The sequence below is a fragment of the Mesoplodon mirus genome, assembly GCF_964341445.2.
Source record: "Mesoplodon mirus genome assembly, chromosome: 8".
In the NCBI taxonomy this organism is placed as follows: domain Eukaryota; kingdom Metazoa; phylum Chordata; class Mammalia; order Artiodactyla; family Ziphiidae; genus Mesoplodon; species Mesoplodon mirus.
In genome coordinates, this window is record NC_138984.1 from 4,670,260 (window position 1) to 4,690,773 (window position 20,514).

The 20,514-nt window shown below is 45.7% G+C and overlaps 1 protein-coding gene across 5 annotated transcripts in view; it reads right to left on the minus strand.

Moving 5' to 3' along the window:
- Positions 1-20,514, minus strand: part of AGAP1 (ArfGAP with GTPase domain, ankyrin repeat and PH domain 1) — a 574,296-nt gene that overhangs the window by 60,634 nt on the left and 493,148 nt on the right. For all 5 annotated transcript variants that reach the window (XM_082631241.1, XM_082631240.1, XM_082631242.1 and 2 more), the window contains 3 exons: positions 18,004-18,158; positions 14,959-15,049; positions 11,070-11,292 (listed from right to left, as the gene is read on the minus strand). In XM_082631241.1, the coding sequence (XP_082487367.1) occupies positions 11,070-11,292; positions 14,959-15,049; positions 18,004-18,158 (469 nt within the window). The remainder of the gene's footprint in view (positions 1-11,069; positions 11,293-14,958; positions 15,050-18,003; positions 18,159-20,514) is intronic.

The window sequence follows — 20,514 nt, forward strand, 5'->3', positions numbered from 1 at the left end:
CCCAGAATGTTCCCTCTTTGTGGAATGCCCTGCCCCATCTGTGCTCCTTGGAAATTCCTTCTTCTTTTAAAAAAATTGACACAATTCATATACTTTTTCACATTTCCTACAATTCATGCTGTAAATGTGTATGCTTTGGTGGACTTTTAGTTTATTTACAAGATTGTAGAGCCATCGTCATCATGGAAATGCAGACAATTTTCATTACCTCCCCCCAAAAAAACTTGTACCCTTTAAGCAGTCACTGCCTGGACACCACTGCCCCTCATCCCCCAGCCCCTGGCAATCACTAATCTACCTTCCATCTCTACGGATGTGCCTACTCTGGCCACTCCATAGAGATGGAATAATACAATACGTGGTCTTCTGTGTCTGGCCTCTTTCACTTAGTGTAATGTTTGCAAGGTTCATCCAAGTTGCAGCATATATGGTACTTTATTGTGTTTTGTATCTGAATAACATTCCATTGTATGGATGTACCATCTTTTGTTTACCCATTCATCATTAAAATTTTTAATTTTATTTTATTGAAGCATAGTTGGTGTATATCCATCATTTGATGGACATTTGGTTTGTTTTCACTTTTTGGCTATTATGAATAATGCTGCTGTGAACACTCATGTACAAGTTTTGGCATGGACATGAGTTTTCATTTCTCTTAGGTATATACATAGAAGAGGAATTGCTTGGTCATACGGTGAGTCTATGTTTAACTTCTGGAGGAACTGCTAGACTGTTTTCCAAAGTGGCTGCATCAGTTAACATTCCCACCAGCAGTACATGAGGGTTCATATTTCTGTACATTCCCACCAACACCTGCCACCGACCTTCTTTTTTATTGTGGCCATTTAGTGAATGTGCAGTAGTATCTCAGTGTGGTTTGACTTGCATTTCCCTAATCAGTCATGATGTCTGGCATCTTTTCATGTGCTTATTGGGTATCTGTATATCTTCTTTAGAGAAATGTCTATTCCAATTCTTTGCGCGTTTTAAAACTGAGTTACTTGTCTTCTGTTGCTGAACTGTACACGTTCTTTATACATTCTGCATATTAGGCTCTTATTCGATATATGGTTTTCAAATATTTTCACTCATTCTCTGTTTTCAATTTCTTGATATTGTCCTTTGAAGCACTAAAATTTTTAATTTTGATGAAATCCAATTTATCTATTTTATCTATTTTCTTCTAAAAGTTTTATAGTTTTAGTTTTTACACTTAGGTCTTTGACTCATTTGGAGTTAGTTTTTGTATACGGCAGGAGACGGGGTCTAAGCTTCATTCTTTTGTATGTGGATATCTAGTTGTCTCAGCGCCACCTGTTGAAAGACTATTCTTTCCCCAATGAATTGTTGAAAATCAATTAACCACAGAGGGACGAGCTTATTTCAAGACTTTCAATTCTATACCACCAATCTATATGTCTATTCTTATGCCAATATCACAATCTTGGATTATTGTAGTTTTGTAGTAAGTTCTGAAATCAGGATATACGAGTGCTCCAGCTTTGTTATTCCTTTTCAAGATTGTTTTGCCTATCTGAAGGTCTTGTGAATTTCCATATAAACTGTAGGATCAGCTTGTCCATATATGCAAAAAAAAGCATCTGTAATTCTGAAAGGGATTGTGTTGAATCTATACATCATTTGGGGAGTGCTATCTTAGCAATATTAAGTCTTCTAATCCATGAACATGGATGTCTGGCCAATTATTCAGGTCTTCTTTAATTTCTCTCAAAGATGCTTTGTAGTTTTCAGTATATAGGTTGACTTTATTCTTGAGTATATTAATATTGTAAATGGAATTGTCCACTTCTCACGTATAGAAGTACAACTGAATTTTGTATATCCCTGAGGTCCTTTATTAGCTCTAATAGTTTACTTTGAATTCCTTTAGATTTTCTACATATAAGATCACATCATCTGCAAATATAATTTCACCTTCTTCCTTTCTAATCTGAATGCCTTTGGTTTCTTTCTCTTGCCTAATTCTCTGGCTCGAACTTCAATGATGAAGAAAAGTGGTGACAGTGGCTGTCCTTGTCTTGTTCCTGATCTTAAGTGGGGAGCTTTCAGTACTTTATCATTCAGTTTGATGTTAGCTGTGGGTTTTTCATAGACACCCTTTATTAGGTTGAGGAAGTGTCTTTTTATTCCTACTTTGCTATGTGTTTGTATCATGAAGGGGTATTGAATTCTGTCAAATGCGTTTTCTGCATCTCTTGAAATGAGTGTGTAGCATTTGTCCTTTATTCTATTAATGTGGTATATTACTTTGACAGATTTTTGTGGGTTGAACTAACCTTGCATTCCTGGGGAAAATGACATTTGATCACAGTATATAATCTTCTTGTAATGGGGGCAGACACAGAGATTGTTCTCTGTGTGTTGTAGCACCTTTGAGATGGCATATTGGATGTAGAGTACGGTAAAGAAAGAGGACAGACACCTGGGTCTTAAGAAATGAGGAATAAAGTCCAGGGACTTGGGCTAAGACAGGGAGAGGGACTCCAGGCGGGTTGTGGGCATTTGTGTATACTGCTTGGTGTAGACCACTGCTTCTCAAACTTTAATATGCGTAAGAATCACCTAGAGAGTTAAAACACATCGTTGGGCCCCACCACAGGGATACACTTGGAATGGAGTCCAAGAAGGTGCCTTGCTGATGCTGCAATAAACCACTCTACAAAGCAAAAATAAACCCGGGCCACATATGCCACATCAGCAGACCCTCCCCAGCACCTGAGAGCACACAGGCCACTTGCCTCTCTCACCGCCAGCATGCAGGACCCAGGCACAAAGCTGATTGAGTTTTCCAGATAAAGAGCCCAGGAAACTTCATAAATAGTATTTTCTTTTAGCATTAAATCTACATGATTAAGTGGGTGGACTAATGACTAGTTTCATCTTACAAATGAGAAAATGCCCTGGTTTTTAAAAATCAAAATCACAGAAGATGCTGGCTATGAAACCAGGACTAGAAATCCTCTGGCCTGCCTCCATATTTCATCATGCAGATAATAAATACGATTGTGAAGCTTTTGGAAATACAAACTAAATGTTTTCAACAGACAGTGTTGGGTCAGGGACGTGAACAGAAGGAGGTTCGGGCAGGAGAAGGATGTGGTTACGTGAAAAGCTGGGGCTCGAACCGTGTGATTACGTTGGCTGATCTGTATATTTAGGTCTCAGCACTGTTTTCCAGAGAAGCTCTAAGGATTAGCACTGACTGCAGAAAATTAAGACTTTAGAATCATGACTGATCATGATCAGGCTTGCTGTATAAATGCAAACTAAAATGAACGATGCTTTATTATCTTTAAGTTACCATGAACGAGGCTACTAGATTTTATAAGTGGAAAGACATTGTAGTTATGCTATTATACATAATAAATTCACACTAATAATATATAAACACCGACACACTAATGGCTGGTAGGAGTATGAGCTGGGGCCAAGGGGAGGAGAGGGAATGTATACTGGTAAACACAGTGGTACCTCTAGATGCCACAACTGACCATGGGATGTGGCCATAGGACGCTGAGCGGAAAAAGGACGGGAGCAGCAGAAGGACCAGGGCAGAGTGTCAGGAGTCAGGTCCTGGGTTCAAGTGATCCGCCCCTTAGTCCCGGGCAAACCTCGACAGGTGACTCCAGGACCCTGACCTCACGATCTTCTCACATGGGAAACGGGGGTCATCCCATGTTGCAGGATGGCTCCGTCCTAAGAAAAAGCACCCAGTACACTGTGAGCTCTGGACCCAGGTTGGTTCGCTTCTGCCTCGTCTTCATTGTTAGGAAGAAGAAAGCAGGACCCTCCTCAGAAGAGAGAAGGTTTCTGGTGCAAAATGATCAAAAGACCACTGAGAGAAATGACCTCCTGGAAAATGCTCTACTTTTGGAGGAATCAAAACAGAGGCAGTTGTTTTAGAGTATTTATAGGCCCCTGTTTAGAAGGGCTCCCATGATCTAGAATTCAAGTCTAACCGTTCGCCTCCACATTACATTGCTTCATCTACGGACGCAGCCTCAGAAGTGGTCAGGGCACCTACGAGAAACTGACGGGCAGATGACTCGCATTTTCAGCTGCCAATGATAATAAAAATTCTTAACAATAAAAAATTCCTTGATTGTCTCCATGGCTACATTTCAGAGAGTAAATGAGAGGGGTTTTCAACCCAAGACAGCTCTCTGGTCGCAAAGCTGGCTCCCACATTTGGTTTCCTGCAGGATCAAATAAAAGACAGGTTTGTGTGTGGCAGGAAGACGTAATAAACCAACAGCACTATTTCATCCGTCTTCTTCAAAGGCAACTGGAAGGAACAGTTATGCTGCAAAACGCGGATTGCATTTTACTTAACCTTACGGAGAATCTTGTTAGATCCGCCTTCTTATCATTAGGGCTAGTCTATCCTGAGAGCTTCATCGGAGAGTACTGCCGATGCACGGATTCCCTCCACGCTCCCTGCCTGCAGTGTACCAGGGGAACTGCTCTATCTGTTGTCAACCGTAATCTACAGGTATCATTTCTGAGGCAGTGTTAATGCACGGCTCATTTGTACATTTCCCTAACTGACTTAATATTGATAGTGGAATATTTCTGATCTGGGTGCAGAGCTCGGGTAAACCCAAGCATATTTAGCAACGTGCTAACGAGGACCATCCGGTCAAGGAAGGTGGCTGAGTTATGGCTCTCGGGGTCTGATTCCAGGTCGGCCTACTCCGAGAAGTCCCTAAAATATCTTAAGTCAAATCCGAGGTCCCCGAGCCGCTGCTGGGTTTGCAGAGCCGCGGCCGTGTGAACTTTATTGGCAGTAAATGTCGCTCCTGCACGCGGACGGCGTGCCTGCAAACCCAGGGCTCCTCGGAGCCTGCCACTGTCCCCGCTCACTCAGGACGCTGCCCCCGCCTGGACCCGAGGCCGGGAGGGTGGGCCCCGCTCTGGCGGCTGGGGCCAGGGCATGCCCGCTGACAGGCGCGCCACGATGACAGAAATGCACTCTGAGTTGCAATTAGTGGCAATGTCATTTTCGGGGGCTCCTGCCAATTAATTAAGCCTGTCAAACAGAAAAACCACAGCGCTCACATGATAATTTATATTGGAAGAGACGAGCCTCATGGAGCACGGCGGCTCCCTCTGCAAACAGAATTCTCCCTCCGAGCGTGGAAATACGTAAGAGAAAATAAATAAAATAAAACAACAACCACCACACAAAAGGGTGGATGGAGGGGAGGTGGAGACGGGGTCCTGCACGGGGAAGAAGAAAGTGAGGCTGTCCTTGTTATAACTGTTAACTCTGATCGCCAGAGTCGAAGACAGGCTGATTAAAACTCCAAACGAGCCCCCAGCTCCCTGAACCCTCTGCGTCCATCCGGGATGATAGAACCAGGAGTTTATTCATACCATTAAGCCCCAGAGAACTTAATTGAAAGAAGAGCACAGCCCGGACCTTGACAAGCGGGAGGTCACAGTAATTGCTGCCGGCCATATTTAACATTAAGATAATCAGGCCATTAATTACCCTTTGGATCATTAAATCAGCCAGTTGCAAAATGAAATTTCTGCCTCTATTACTCACTTGAGAGACCACAGGGGTGGCCTTTAATTTATCAGTGAGCTTGAGATACAAAGGCTGGGGCTGGGGGAGGGCAGGTGGGGAGGGGGCCAAGCGGTGGCAGAAGCAGCAGCGGCAGGGCATCAATCCGCCATGCTCGGTGATCCTGGCAAATTAACTAGGTAAGATAACCTCCGCTTCCAAAGGCAGAAGCTGGGGGTATGTAAATAGATGAGGGCAGACAGGGAGATCAGAGTCTGCACACCACTTAGCAGGATAATAAAGGAAATCATCCTTGATTATCAGTGCTAATTTGGACACTGCCGGTAGCTTGTTATGCGTGTTCTGAGTAGCATTTAATTAATTCAATTGCTTGTTAATGAGGGAAGTGACATGTGGGGAGCAGATGCCACCCAACTACAGATGGGTTCTGGTCATCACGGCAAAGTCCTTTTTTTTTTTTCCCCCTGCCCATTTTTTCTTTTTTTTTAAGGAAAGAAAATAGGAAAAGGTGTCAAGCATAGAGGAACACTCAAAAGAGACAAAACACTGACCTCAGCAGGGCCAAGAACTGTTGAAAAATAATAAGATGAGACAATCCTGGGACCGCGTGGGCCCTCATGTTCCCTGAGGCCACATTTGGATCACTGCATCTTTATGCCAGAAATTTGAGCCTGAGATTACTATATTGTGATCTTATGATCAAACCTAACGAGACAGAGACGTGGCCAAGTGGTGCTGCTTTTAATATCTCAGAGTTAGCGGTGGGGATCCAATTATTTTCAGTTTGGATACATTTCCCCTTTATCAATATCTCCATGTGCATAAATAAGATGAAAGTGGTGCTCGGAAATCAAAAGGACACGGAACTTGGATCACCGGGCAGACTCGCTCCGCCTGGAAGTGAGCAGCCCGTCTCTCCCACGCAGATTTCTGACGTCCGGCCCCCAATCTTCCTCCTGAAGTGACATCTTTTTAGAGGTTAAACACAAGAGGGGAGTTTAGGGGCACAGGTGAACTGACAAATAACGAAACCCAGAGAAAGGATGCTAAGAGAGGGAAGGGAACATACGCTAAATCAGCAAACTCGGTCCCCTTCCATGTGGGATCAAAGAGGTGACGGGTGATCTCAGTTGGGCCTAGAGCTTCTCCCAAGGGCTCTTTCATGGAATGGAGAACACAGCTCTCTACTTCCAGGTTCCTTTGATTTCCTAGACCAAACCAGCACGCCCCAAACCACCTTGTAAACAGGATACCTGCCCTGAAATGCAAATAGCAACTGGTCCCTGGGTCCCTAGCCTTCGACTCGGAGACACAAAGGTGGGACATGAAGAGAGAAAGCCGCACAGCCCAGCTGAGTTCGGCCTCTGCTAGGAGGAATGCGGTTCCAGAGAGCTCTGATCGGTCCTGGTGGGAAATTATTTTCCCTGCAGTCAATCGAAAAAGCTTCTGAGCGAAAGGGGGATGAGAATCAAGAAGAAGGACCTGCCTTAAGGGATGCAGACTGGCCCCGAAAACACCAGTGCGGGGCCGAGCGTGAGAGGATGCACAGAGAGGTCTGTTTGAGATGGCTTCACCGTGTGCTGGGAATTTCACTCACAAACACACGGGGAGTTCTGAGGCCCTGAGGATGCAACACCCCCCGACACGTGTATTCCAAGCCGACCAGTTTCCTCTTTCCCTCATTCACCCATTCGTTCACGCACTCCGGAAACATGCACCTGACTGTTTTAACATCTCTACCTCCGAGCTGTGTCCTGACGCTGGAACCAGAGCCCTGCCTGGTGGCTCCAGGCCCCGCATCCAACTCCACAGGACAACGTACTCTAAGATGCAACACGCCAGCTCACATGCTGACCGTCCTGCTGACAGCAAACTGCGCCTCCTTAAGGCCCTAACACCTAGTGCATTCTGTTACCGCTTCTCCCCTACTTCAGCAGCCCCATTTACAATCAATATTTTAAGTGTGTGCTTAAATGGTATCAATAGCAATTAGAGGGGGATTCTGATTCCACCCCAGAGGTAGTTAATTGTTATAGCATCGATCTTCTCTACCGGCTCCTTTCTCCAAATTAAACCTCCATTACAGAGGGGGATGAAGGGCATCCTCTCCCCTCCTGAGACAATAAATTTAATATCGAATGCACTGGAAAAAACTGGCATTGGTTGCAGCATCCATCCAAAAAGATTTTTTTTTTTCTTCCTGGGAGAAATTAAAAGAGGCTTTTCTTGACTAATGATTCCCCGGTTTAGGAATGGGAAGTCAATACGGCTTTGCCGCCGTCAGCTTCGATTGATCTCAAAGCTGTTCAAGTTTGAACGGCAGTTCTCAGGGCAGCTGAGAATCGCTGGAACCAATTACGTGCCGTCCAAAGCTGCCCTAATCAGGGGTGAAGGCCCAGCAGGCAGTTAGGGCAGACGGCTGGTCAGAGGAGCCTGTTTGGGTGACACCAATGCGAGGTGGCTTCAGTTGTTTCTTTGGAGAAGGATCTGTTGTGTTCTACTTCTCCATGGTCCTGAGTGCGTGTGTGTGTGTGTCTGTGTGCTGGGGGAGATATGGCACATTTCTAATTATATTCCATTGTCAGAATGAATCTTCTGAACAAGACAGAATGGATGGAGCTTCTCGGGAAAACAGCTGGGCCCTTTTTCAAAGAATTAGACTGGATATATTGCACTTGGCTTTTCCTCAGATAGAGATAAAATTTTATTAAAATATTTCTTTTTAGTATTACCTGAGGGCCACATTAGAGAACCGTCCAGCTCTCTGTGCTAGCGATCCCAGGTCCTGCAGAGAGAGTGAGGCAGGCTGGGTGGAGGGCGTGTCTTTCCTTGTCTTGGAGAGCCAGGAACCAGACTAGATATCCATTCTCACACTGCAGACTGAATTCCATGTGGACATTCCAGCCCAAACTTTGGGATTTTAATTCTGTTTGAGGAAACTGCAGGAGGTAGTGAAGGAGGTGGGGATCTGGATTGTTGTTTTACAATTGCACTGAGTGGTCTTTGAGTGTACCTGGGGCTTTGCCCACGTTCCACCAGGACCACAGCCTTCCAACTGACCTCCCTGCCTGTCTCTCCATCCTTTCCTAGGATGCTGCTGGCTGCCTCTAGCCCTCCTGGGAACAGGTGGAACGTATACGAACACAGAAAGAGATCCAACAACCCACCCTCTGCCCAGCCCCGAGAGTCGCTGTTAAAACAGCAGCCCGGCTCACCAGGCCTTTGCTCTGTTGTGGCCTTGCCCTTCCCCACTTCTCACTGTGCTCAGGGGTCCAGCTCCCCACGGGCCCTGAGGCGTCCACGTCCCCGTTTATGTGTAGGTCCCTCCCATCCTCCAGCACACACACTCCCCACGCCCCTAGGCCTCCACAGCACAGTTTAAAGTCAGCTCAGAGGACATTTCTCTTGGGCCTCCTGGAGCATCCCAAACCCCTCCCGTCTATGAACGCCACCGAGTCCTGGCATCCTCGGCTGCCCGAGAACATTCACCCATCACCGCAGACGTATGGTCACCACCTAGCAACCACTTCTTTTCTACGAGGAGGCACTCAATGAATATCTGCTGAATTTAATTAAAAATAAAACTCCCTGGGAGAATTACTAAAGCACAAAGGTATATTCAATTCTCAAACATGTTTATCTTCTTAGAGATGGACAGAACTTAGAAACCCCAAAGTTACCACTGGAAAGACGACGTAACCACATCACCCCACTGTGGGGATGTCACAGCAGTGACTCCGCTTGTGAGAAAGAGAGACTCAGATGTCTCTAAAGTGTAAAGATACGACGTGTATAACCCTACACAGAAGAGGAGGTTACATACTCAACAGCTTAATTCAAATGTACGAGTTAGAAGGATAAAATACCCTTACATACACCATCTTCACTTATGAAGATGAAATTATTATATAATATTTCCCAGTTAAAAAATTAACCTACGTCTTTGTTTGTAATCATTCTAAATGGTTTCTAATTGTGATAGATGGGAAAAGAACCAAACTTTTCTAATTCATGTATTAACAATAGTATACATGGTCCTTTTACACACAAACAGTAAAATGTATAAAGTTAATTTTTTCCCAACTTATTTTAATGTTTTCTGCATTCGCACGTTAAACTCAATCCGATTTCCAATCATTTTTCTTTTTCAGATCTAAATACCCTCAAGGAAACTATATGTATGAAAAAATAGACATTAAAACATGAATTAATCTTTTAAGAATGCTCCTAGTGGGCAACGCTGCGGATTTCTATATTAGGGTTAAACCAAAATTAAAACACTGTAGGAGTGTATCATTTCTTCACTCTGTAAGACAGCTGCCTGCATGTATATTACACAGCATAACTTATATACATATAAGTTTTATATATATATATAACATACATATATATAAGAGCTCACAGCGCCAACCTGCTCGATTTTAAACAGATGTACTTTGTGCACATTTCTTGCACCCCCGCCCCCATCCCCTCCCCACAGAGCACCTAATAGGAAGGGCAGGGTTAATGACACCAGCTTCATTCTCTCAAGTGAACCGAAGGGGGCACCACAAATCAGTTTTTAGTGTTGATGAAATGAAGCCCACCGAGTTTCCATGGTATTGGCGGTAGAAACCAACTTCTTACCCCTCGCATGTGGCCCGACCACAGACGGACACCTGGGTTTCCTTGTTGTCTGAGCCCCAGCAAAACAGACCCGTGCTGATGCTGGGAGACCTCTCCTCCCCCTTCACCTCTGCACACACCTGAGAAGCGAAGGCTGAGCCCATCCCGTGCCCCTGCTTCAGAGGCTGGGATGCCCCCCAGCTCCCCGAACAGCCGTGGAGACAGGACGGTCCATCCTGCCTCTGTGAAAGAGGCTTTCTCAGAAAACGTGCCATTTTACCACCTCTTAGGTACATTAAATATGCATGTGTACTAAAAAATGGCTTATAATTGCTGTAAATGAAAAATGAGAAACGGAATGGACTCAAAATAAATGCGTTTTTTACACTGGGTAACAATTAACATTAATGAGAAGCCACCATAAGTTACGCCACACTTGGCTGATTAAATGTGTTAGAAATACATTTCAGAAAATAAAATATATTTGGTTACTATCAACTCACTTAGTGGGGGTCGGGGCGAGAGGGGAACCAATGGAATAGATGCTTATTAAAGACATAAGAATAACAAAATTAAAGAATCCAAAATTCATAATTAGTGTTAACAGCCTAGCTTATGCCTATTAGGAGTGTATTAATTAAAGTGATCTATTCATAAGGTTAGAAGCTTAATACATTTCTAAGAGAGGGAGAGGAATCCCCAAAGTGTAAAAACAAGCGTAAAAAATTAAGGAGTTTGAATTATCCGTGTCTGAGGAAGAGCAATTTTTAATACCAATGTTTCTGTCCGGGGTGATCAGCTTCCCACTGGTTGCTGGGGCAGTTCCAGTGGTGGCTGTCATTAAGGTCATTTCTGATTGTTGAACTGCCTGCGGAATGCCCCGTAACCACACGCCTTCCCACATCCCTACCTCGTGGAGTCCAGCGAGGGCTTCGTCCGCCCCTGCGTGCTCTCCTCCCAGATGCTGTTGGCCAGCTCATTCCCAATGGACGACATCACCTTGATAAGCTCAATGGGCCAGTCATCAAGGTCCAGAGATCGGACTCGAGAAAGGTGGGTGCCAAGATTCCGGTGGATCCCTGAGCACTCAATGCACATGAGGGCTCCCAAGTTCAAACTGGCCCAGTTGGGATCTGTGGGAAGAGGAAAAGGGCGCCATATGCAATCAGACCGTCATTACTCATCCCAACTGTTCTTAGGCCTCAGGAACAAAATGGTTAATCAGACTTCCCACGCAACAGTCCCTCCTTAGAATCACATGGCTTGAAAATGCTCCCTGGCCGGTACTTGGAACTGTCTTAGGCATCTCAAAAGATGTGACGTGTTGGCGGCAACTTTCAAACAACTGGCTTTAACCATAGCCTTGGAAACAACTGAAAACATTGGTTTGGATAGAAAGATGCACTTTTGGATACTTCCACAGTGGCACTCCCCTTGAGCAGGCAGACATACATGGAAACAAAATCAGGCATGACTTGGCGCCTACTGTGGATGGCAGCTGATAGTGGGAAAGAGAAGGCGTGCTGAGGGACAGCTGGGTCATTCCCAAAGCTACCAGGTCCCACGTGACCACCTCTGCAACCACGGGCACATCGAAGTTTTTAGTGGCATGATGCGCACATTTGCAAATTTCAAAGATGAAAGAAAGGCACACTACAATGAAAAAGTGTGACTTTCAGTGATCTTATTTAAGGGCAACCACCAAAGCAACTCCCGTTTCTCCATCCTTCACTGCTGGCAAGATGGCGGACATGGTCCTTTGGTTAGGTTACTACCCAGGATGATCGACCCTGATTCTCTGAATAAATGGTAATGGGCTTTGGGCTGTGACACTGCACCAAGGGCACTGAATGAGTCCAGAGAACAGCACTGGGACCCCTGAGTGGGATCACTCCCTGTGTGAAACTGGCTGACATAGTCAGAAGACTGAGGATTCGGACCCAGGGCTGGCTTCATGCTAGAATCACCAGCTGATTTGCAAAGACGGGGCTGACCTTGACAGTCAATGGCTTTTACCACCGACAGAAGCAAATAAGGCTTACATCATCCAAGAATAATCAATATTTACCCCAGGTACACTTGAAGAGTCAACAAAAAACTAGGTAGCTGACATCATATTTATTTGGAATCACTCTGGAAATGGCCCATGACCAGGAGTGGCCTTATGCTCATTCAGCAGAAATCAGCCAGTCATTTACTTAATATCTAATACAAAGGCAGGAAGGTGGTGATAGAGACCATGATGGGGGGCACACAGGAAGAGGGGGTCTGTGACCTCAGAGGCCATCTGGTTGGGAAGAGGAAACAGATGCCCCAAATAATAATAACACATAAAAAACAAAACACCTTTGCCAATGTGTCATCTCTCATGTCCTTGACCTCAGCCCCTCGACCTTTCCCTTGTCCTCTGAGAAAACACAGCAGGGCAGCCAAAGGCTTAGTTTGAATCCTGCTACACAACTGGCTCTTATGATGACCTGGGATATATAACTTGACCCTTCAGACTCTTCATGTCACCCTATAAGTGGGACACACGGTAGCAACAACTATTACAGTGACAAGAATGGAAAGAGACAGTGCATGGTGGGACTGGGCACAGACCTGACAGATAACGTGCTTAGGAATGGGAGCTGAAGACCTCTTTTCTCTCCAGATCTGTCACACTTTGTCCCTGGATTCCTACTCAGGTGGCCACACTCTAAGCAAACTGGCCCCAGAGCCTCCCCCAACCTCCCTCTTCCACCTGCCCTCCCCACCTGGGCACTCGCCCACGCAACCCGGCTCTCAGAATGTTCTCTCGACCTCCAATTGGCCACGCACCACGAAGCTCAGGAGCCATGGAATCTTCCCATGAAAACAATCTTGTAGATGATGGTGGAAACCATTGCAGACGTTTCTCCTAATGGAGGTTCCGATATGTCTCCGATTTTGTGCTTTTAAAGATCTTACTTTAAAGGTTCCTGATAAAAACACACTTCAAACAACGACTTCTCTCTTATAACTTCATGTCATGACACATATTGAAAGTAACATTTAAAAATTCAAACAAAAGAAGATGCTTTAAAGAAGTCCCTCAAGAGCTTCCCTGGTGGTGTAATGGTTAAGAATCCACCTGCCAATGCACGGGACACAGGTTCCACCCCTGGTCTGGGAAGATCCCACATGCTGTGGAGCAACTAAGCCTGTGCGCCACAACTACTGAGCCTGTGCTCTAAAGCCTGAGAGCCACAACTACTGAGCCTGCACTCTGGAGCCCAAGAGCCACAACTACTGAAGCCCATGCGCCTAAAGCCCATGCTCCGCAACAAGAGAAGCCAACGCAATGAGAAGCCCGTGCACTGCAACGAAGAGCAGCCCCCACTCGCCGCAACCAGAGAAAGCCCGTGCGCAATGAAGACCCAACACAACCAACAATAAATAAATATAAAAAAAACGAAAAAAAAGTCCCTCAAGATACCTGAAGAGGAGACCCCTTCTTTCACCTGGAGGCCGCAGACATGGCCTTGCTGTCCTGCCCTTACCTGACCTGCCAACCAGTGGTCTCTCCCAGGTGGCTCTCCCCTTTTATCTGTGACAATCCTGAGTTCTTCCTGTTAGGCCACACAAATCCTACCTGGCCAGCTTCCTACCTGAGCAGCAGCTGCTCTTTTCCTGAACAAACCAGACCCATTCAGCTGTGCGTCCTGCTGCTTCCCTGACTCACAATGACTCCCTCCCCACCTGCTCCAATCCTGCCCATTTCCTGCACGAGGCCTGCTCTGAGTTGCTGTGTGCCCCTAACGGCCTTTCTCCATGGTCCCGGGCTTTGTGGCCACTGGGTCCAGGCTTCGCCCACTGGGCTCCAGGTTCGGGATGCCAGGGCCACCTTACACCCTAGCCTGGTGCTGGCATCTTTTATTTTGTTTCAACTGGACTCTAACAACAGCAAAAATATATGATTGGAAAAACTTTACAGAATGGGCCCAGCACTGTGCCAGGGCTGGAAGGTGAAGAATGGGAAGTCAGTCCTTAACTTCAAGGATATGAACTACAAAAGGACTTTCTCAAAGGGAACGTGGCATTATTCCCTGGACAACGGAAAGCATGGAGGAAAACTGGGTTGCTCCAAGGCACAAAGCATAATTATGAAGTCTGTCAGTTCAATCAAATGCTTTTAGTGTGTAGTGAATTCAAGATAAAATAAAAAGATACCATTTGATAGAAAAATCTAGAACATATGATTTTGAAATAAAGAAAACAAACCCCAGAAATCTCTGGGCAGGATTTAACCAACTGTACTCTATTTTTATGGAAAAAGCAAACAAACATATGATCGTTGATTAAGCCAAAGGCTGATTCCTGGATGTGGCACAGAATCTGGGCAGGTGGCCTAATCCCTGGCATCTGTGGTGTGACTGTGGCTCATGGGGATGCCTGAGGCATAAGCAAGACTTGTGATGAACCAGAATGGAAAAGAATACGAAGAAGAATATACACGGGTCTAGCTGAATCACTTTTCTGTATGGCAGAAATTAACACAACGTTGTAAATCAACTACAGTTTAATAAAATTAAAAAAAATCAAACAAACAAAAAAGAATTACAGTGCCATCAGAGAGGCATTTGTGTGAAGGGCACTGTGTTAAAGTCCAAACAAAAATATTTCAATTCCTTAAAAGCCATTAAATCATGTTATAAACCTTACATGCCAGATGACAGATGTGGGTTTGCTGCAACGCATGCTGTGTCAGACCACCCCATCTCCCTCTGCCGCGGGCCAAGCCCCCCCGCCACCCCCCCACCGTCCTGGCTCACACTTACTTTGGGTCTCGCAGTCCACACAGTGGGAGTTCCCTCGGATGTTCCGTATCGACTGCAAGGCCATGGCCTCACTCTGGCTGGTCAGTCGGGACTGGGCATACAGGGAGACATACAAATGCAAGAAATGAGAACTCCGAGAAAAAGGTATATACCTGCTAATAAAGCCTGGGAAACACCAAACAGATGGTGAGCGAACATAACACGAGGGCAATTTCAACAAGGGACTTCTCTTTAGATGTCTTTAGGATGGAGCCTAGCGGATGGAGAACGGATCGGCACCACCTGTTAAGACGCGTCAGATGAGAGACTCATGCCCTAAGACACATCTCGTGATTCCTCGTCAGGAGACCACACGTGTGTGTGGCTGGGGGTGTTTATGCTTCAATGTACACTTACTTGTCTTCTCTAAGCAAGTGAGAACAACACAAAGAAGGGAAAAGAGGAACATAAAAATGATAAACTATCGTGGTTAAGTTTTATTAACATTGTGATATCTATTCTTCTAGCCTTTTTTAAAAAAGCACATGTATACAGATAGATGTGCTTTAAAAAAAAAAAGCCAGTAGGGTGTACGTTGCTTCGGCATCTGCCTTTTTAGCCTAATGACATAGTGTCACCTCTCAATGCCATCACATAGTCCCTGGCATTATTTTATTTAATTTATTTCTGTTGTGATAGATATTCAGAAGTTTTGTTTTTCTATATGTTTAAATTTGATTTTGGAAGGTAGCTATTACCTATGCTACTGATTTTCAGTCTTTCAGCACCAAGACTCCTTAGGAACAGGGTCAGAGCAACTCTGGCATCATTTTACATGGCTGCATAATATTCCATTTGTAACTTAGTTACAAAGTTGTCTTTGATGGACAGTTAGACTGTTTCCAATTTTTATCTGCTATCAACAGTGCCGTGAATATGCTTATTGCCAACTCTTTGCACAAATGCGTGATTGTTGACTAAGGATGAATTCTTCAAAACAGGAGCACCAGATAAAAGGATGTACATGGTTTTAAGGCTTATGATGCATACATTTAATATAATGGCTACAGCCAAATAAATCCCAGAGGGCACTTAGAATAAGCTTGATTTTTGTGTAAAAATTATTCACAAATGGAACCATCTTATGTCAAATTGTTTGCTGTGAAACAATTGCTTACTACTTAATCACAAACTATAATTTATTAATTGCTACTGTCTGATTAGCATAATGCATCATTGGGGTTTTATTCCCTTTGGTTAGATGCCCAAATATTCAAAGTGTGTTTAACAATTTCTATTGGCATCTGGAGTGTGTGTGTGCACATACAGAGATGTGTCTGTCTGCCTCTGTCTACCTCTATAATCTCTAGGGCATATGTACGTATATGTATGTCTACTATTGCTCCCAATTCTGAATTATCCACGGGCAGCTAGAACACCTTACAGCCCATTCTCAACTGAGGCTGTATTTTCCCCTTCAGCTATTCCTTGTGGATATTATTTCCATGCTGTACACCGTCACACCTGTTCACCAAGCGCCCAAAGTGCCCAGTGAGTCCTTCTCTCACGGAGAACTCTGGCCTTTGATAGCACACATCTATCGAGAGAAAAGGGGCAGCATTTTAAGGCTGGTGTTTGCATCAGGCTAAGGTGACGCTGTCTGTTTTCACAGAGTAGAGAGCTGGGAGGCATCTGGCAAGGGCGTGAAACAGAAAAGGCCAGGGCCGTCCCCCACCTTCCTGAATCCGATGACCCGGCATACATTCAGGGTCTGACTTGGATATTGTGATTTTACGCAAAATTTGGAGATGCGTTTGTCTGTTCAGCCATACATGCCCTCCCAATGCCTGTTCTGAAACCGAGTTCCTGAGCTATGTGGGTGAAAGGTGTCCTCAGTCCCCATCGACAGGAGATGCGGAAGCATCCTGAGTTTGCTTCAGAAGCCACATCTGCAGCCATGACTCAGTAAAGCCAAGGTGCTCAGAAATGAAAGGCCCTGATTCTCCCCACTGTGAGTATAAAACATCTTTAAAAAAGAGAGGCAAATTACATTGTAATAATAATGACTGTGGTCTGGTTTACCCTGGCTAAAGAGGGTAATAAAATAAGACACTCCATCTTTTTGAAAGACAGACTCCCTTCTTAATGACAAAGCTGAACATAAATCATTGGCAGAAATTTCTTTAAATGGTTACAAATGAAATTGCAGGTTGGAAGGCAATGTCCTTTCTCCTGGTTTCTAGTTGTTCACAGTTTGAAAAATCAAAATGCTCTCCAAGACTTTAAAGTGTTCCAGAGAAGGGGTTAAAAATATCCAAGCATTAAAATAATGATTTTTGAAGGAATCCCTGATGGGAAAAGGGAAATGAGAAAAATGACCTTTGTATAAGGAATATCATTGGGCAGTAATTCAGAAAATGCAGGTTAAAGTCTGCTTTTCCTGGCTAAACAAATGCAGAAGAATTAACTCTAATTGAATAAACCCCATACCAGGCTTTATCAACAGAATTTAGAAAATGGACATTTCATCTTCCCTAAGTTCTTTGCATGCTCATATACGTGCATGCACTTTTCATCGAAGCCTGTACTAAGGGTCAGTTTTCTAACTTGACGTGGATTTGAATTTGAGACATTTATGAGAACGGAACAGTGCCTCCTCTTAAGTCTGCACTTCTTTTCCTGAGTGTATTCAGCCTAAAGCAAAAATCAATGCGGACAAAGAAGCCACAAGGGTCCAAAAGAGTCTATGATCTCCAATAAAAGGTCAATACTTTACATTTGGGATGAGTTGATAGAGCAAAGATTTAAAATGGGATATTCTGCCATCCGAACCTGGTTAAGCTAGGCTACTAATCTATGATACAGGACACATATCGACACAGTGGTTTTTTTTTATCTTTGCAATTATTTTGCTTTTTGCTCAGAAACATTTAAGAGTCTTGCCAATTGCACGTCTCCCCCGATGCTCTCCCCTCCCCCACCCAGTTCCGTTTCAGGATCAGCCGCTCTTGATTTTGGTGGTGGGGCCTTGTGGGGGGGGGCGCGGTAGGCTGCTCCGGATCTTACCTTATTCTTGCTGCTCTCGCACGACTGTAAGCTGGCGAGGATCTGGCTCTCGATGGCCTGGACCCACGCGTCTCGCTCCTCGTAGGTGGTGGCTTCAAAGTGCCACGTCTGGCCAGTGAGGGACACAATGATAAACTCAAAGTTTTCTTCTTGTTCTGAAACACAGAGTGGTGGGGATGAAGAGTTTAGCTTTCATGAGATCACGGCCCCTCTGCCAGCCCTCGGTCATGAAAGTGCCTTTGGGTTCAATCGCGCCTGCATGGGGCCGAGGCACACACAGGACCGGCCGCCCCGCAGCGGAGATCTGAATCTGCAGACCTCCAAACACTCCAGATTTGGTTCCTAAAGCCAGCATGGCTTAGCTAGGTTTCAATCAATGCTCAGGGGATGAGGAAAAATGAAAATCAGCGTGTGATGTCAGTGTCCCTGTGCTGGGCACAGATGAAGCAACTTAGGGACGTAATATTGTAACTCGTGGCCGGCTGCTGAAATTGACAGTGGGATGAAAATCAAGGGAATGCTGCTCATCTCAGGGTACAATTTAATTTCTTTATAAGCACCTGTGTGCCAATCCACAGATATACCGCGGCAGAGAGGGAGGCCTGAGGACGTCTGTCCTTTTAGGGCAGAAGACCAGCTACAGCGGGGAAGGTTTTCGTCTGGAGGAGCGAGTGAAATTCCAGGCGATTTGAAGGGGCCACTGTGTACCAGGAAGAGGGGTCCTTACGTTCAAATCCTGCTCCGCCACTTGGCATGTTGGAGTCTGGACAAGTTCTCAACCCGTGCTGGGTTCATTTCCTCACCCTTCAAATGGGAGGGGGAAAGCTGCGTTCTTCACTGGGTTTTCCACTGGCTAAATGATGAGCACTAGCTCAGGCCCACGCTGGGCGTGGGCCACGGAACACCCTCCGTGAGCGCTGGTGTTTGTCCTCTGTTCTGATCTACCCTCCTGCCTCTGCCACAGAATGAAAGGCAGAGGAGGGGCCACGTGCAGACAGCATAACCAGCCACAGGTAACCATGAAGACGTCTGGAGCTGACTTCTAGGCACCACCACGTCTCACGTGATCGGTAGTTTCCCATCACTTGTTGCTGAGCCGGCTGCATCATGAGCCCCTGGCGGGCAACTGTTACTAATAATGCGAATAACCTACTGCCCACCCAGCTGACCTCTGCGTTCGTCAATTACTTGTCACCCACGCTCGGCTTGCTCGCATCTGCACAAACCTCCACCTTGCACACTCTTGGGTCCTCCAGCCTGTGTCCCCAGCACTTCTCATGGCCCCTGACCTCTGGCCCCTGACCTCTGCAAGGCTCCGTGCTGCCGGGTGGGCCCCGCCCCTTCTCAAGGCCCTGCCTTACTGGGAGCCCTCGGCCTCCGATACAAGGATGCTCCCTCAGTCTCTGAAGCAACTGCAATCACCTCCAGATGCCCCCTCCTCCTCCCCTTTCGCCTCAGAAGAGAAGCAGCTCCCACTACTGTGGCTGAGAACCCCTCCCACCTGACCCCACTGATCTGGGCAGGTGGGGACAGGATGCTTGTCTTTGTCAAGCACACCCAGATCTGGGGAGCTGCTCCAACACCGACTGCCACAGACACAGGGCCATGCCACCTTCATGAAATCTTTATGTACCCTGACAACAACAGTATATCATGTTCGAGGTGACATGAGCATCGCTGCTGTTTTAGAATTCAACCTGCTGGCGGGCTGGGCCTCAATCTGTGGAACCTGTTCTCAACAGCACGTGAAGGAAGGTCAGGGACTCTCCTATCAGCGTGCCCAGCCTCACGGGGGGTAACGTTTCTCCAACAAGAGGGTCCACGGCCCCCATCAGCTTCTCAAAGCTCTGTGACTCTCCCTGCAGCTGTTAAAAGCTCCTGGGACGGGGGTGCATCGTGGGGCTGTGGAAAAGCAGGCGTGCAGCGCAGGCCCACCCCCCAAAAGGGGCCAAGCAGGGCGTCACGTGGAGCGGACCCGGGACAGCTCAGGGAAGGGGCTGAACGAGACGGTCCCGGTCCCCGAACGGGGAGAGGAGAAGGGCAGCTGAGATGCAACCGACACACGGAGACAGGAAATCTCTCTTTCAAGGACCAGAGTGGAATAAAGATATTTTCATATAAAAACCTGAAAGAATCAAGAGCCCTTCCCTAAAGGAACTGGTAAAAGACACACTTCAGAAGATTCTACAAAGGTTTGAACCAGATGGGTTAGGGAGCAAATGGATAAATATGTAAATACACCTAAATAAAAATTATATCAAACACTACCTTTCTTATCACGTCTAATCTGGGGAAGGTGCAAAATACTAGAGAAATGAAAGTGGACATGGCGACCCAGGAGTTAAAAAGCCCTAGGACTTTGCATTGTTCCATAGGGAGTTAAGAGCTAACTTTAGACTTTGGTAACCTAGGTACACAGGAGAAAATACCAGGGTTAACCTCTAAGAGAAAAGAAGTAGAATGTACAACTCCCTGACAAAGAAGAAGGAAAATTTAATTAAAAATATGATT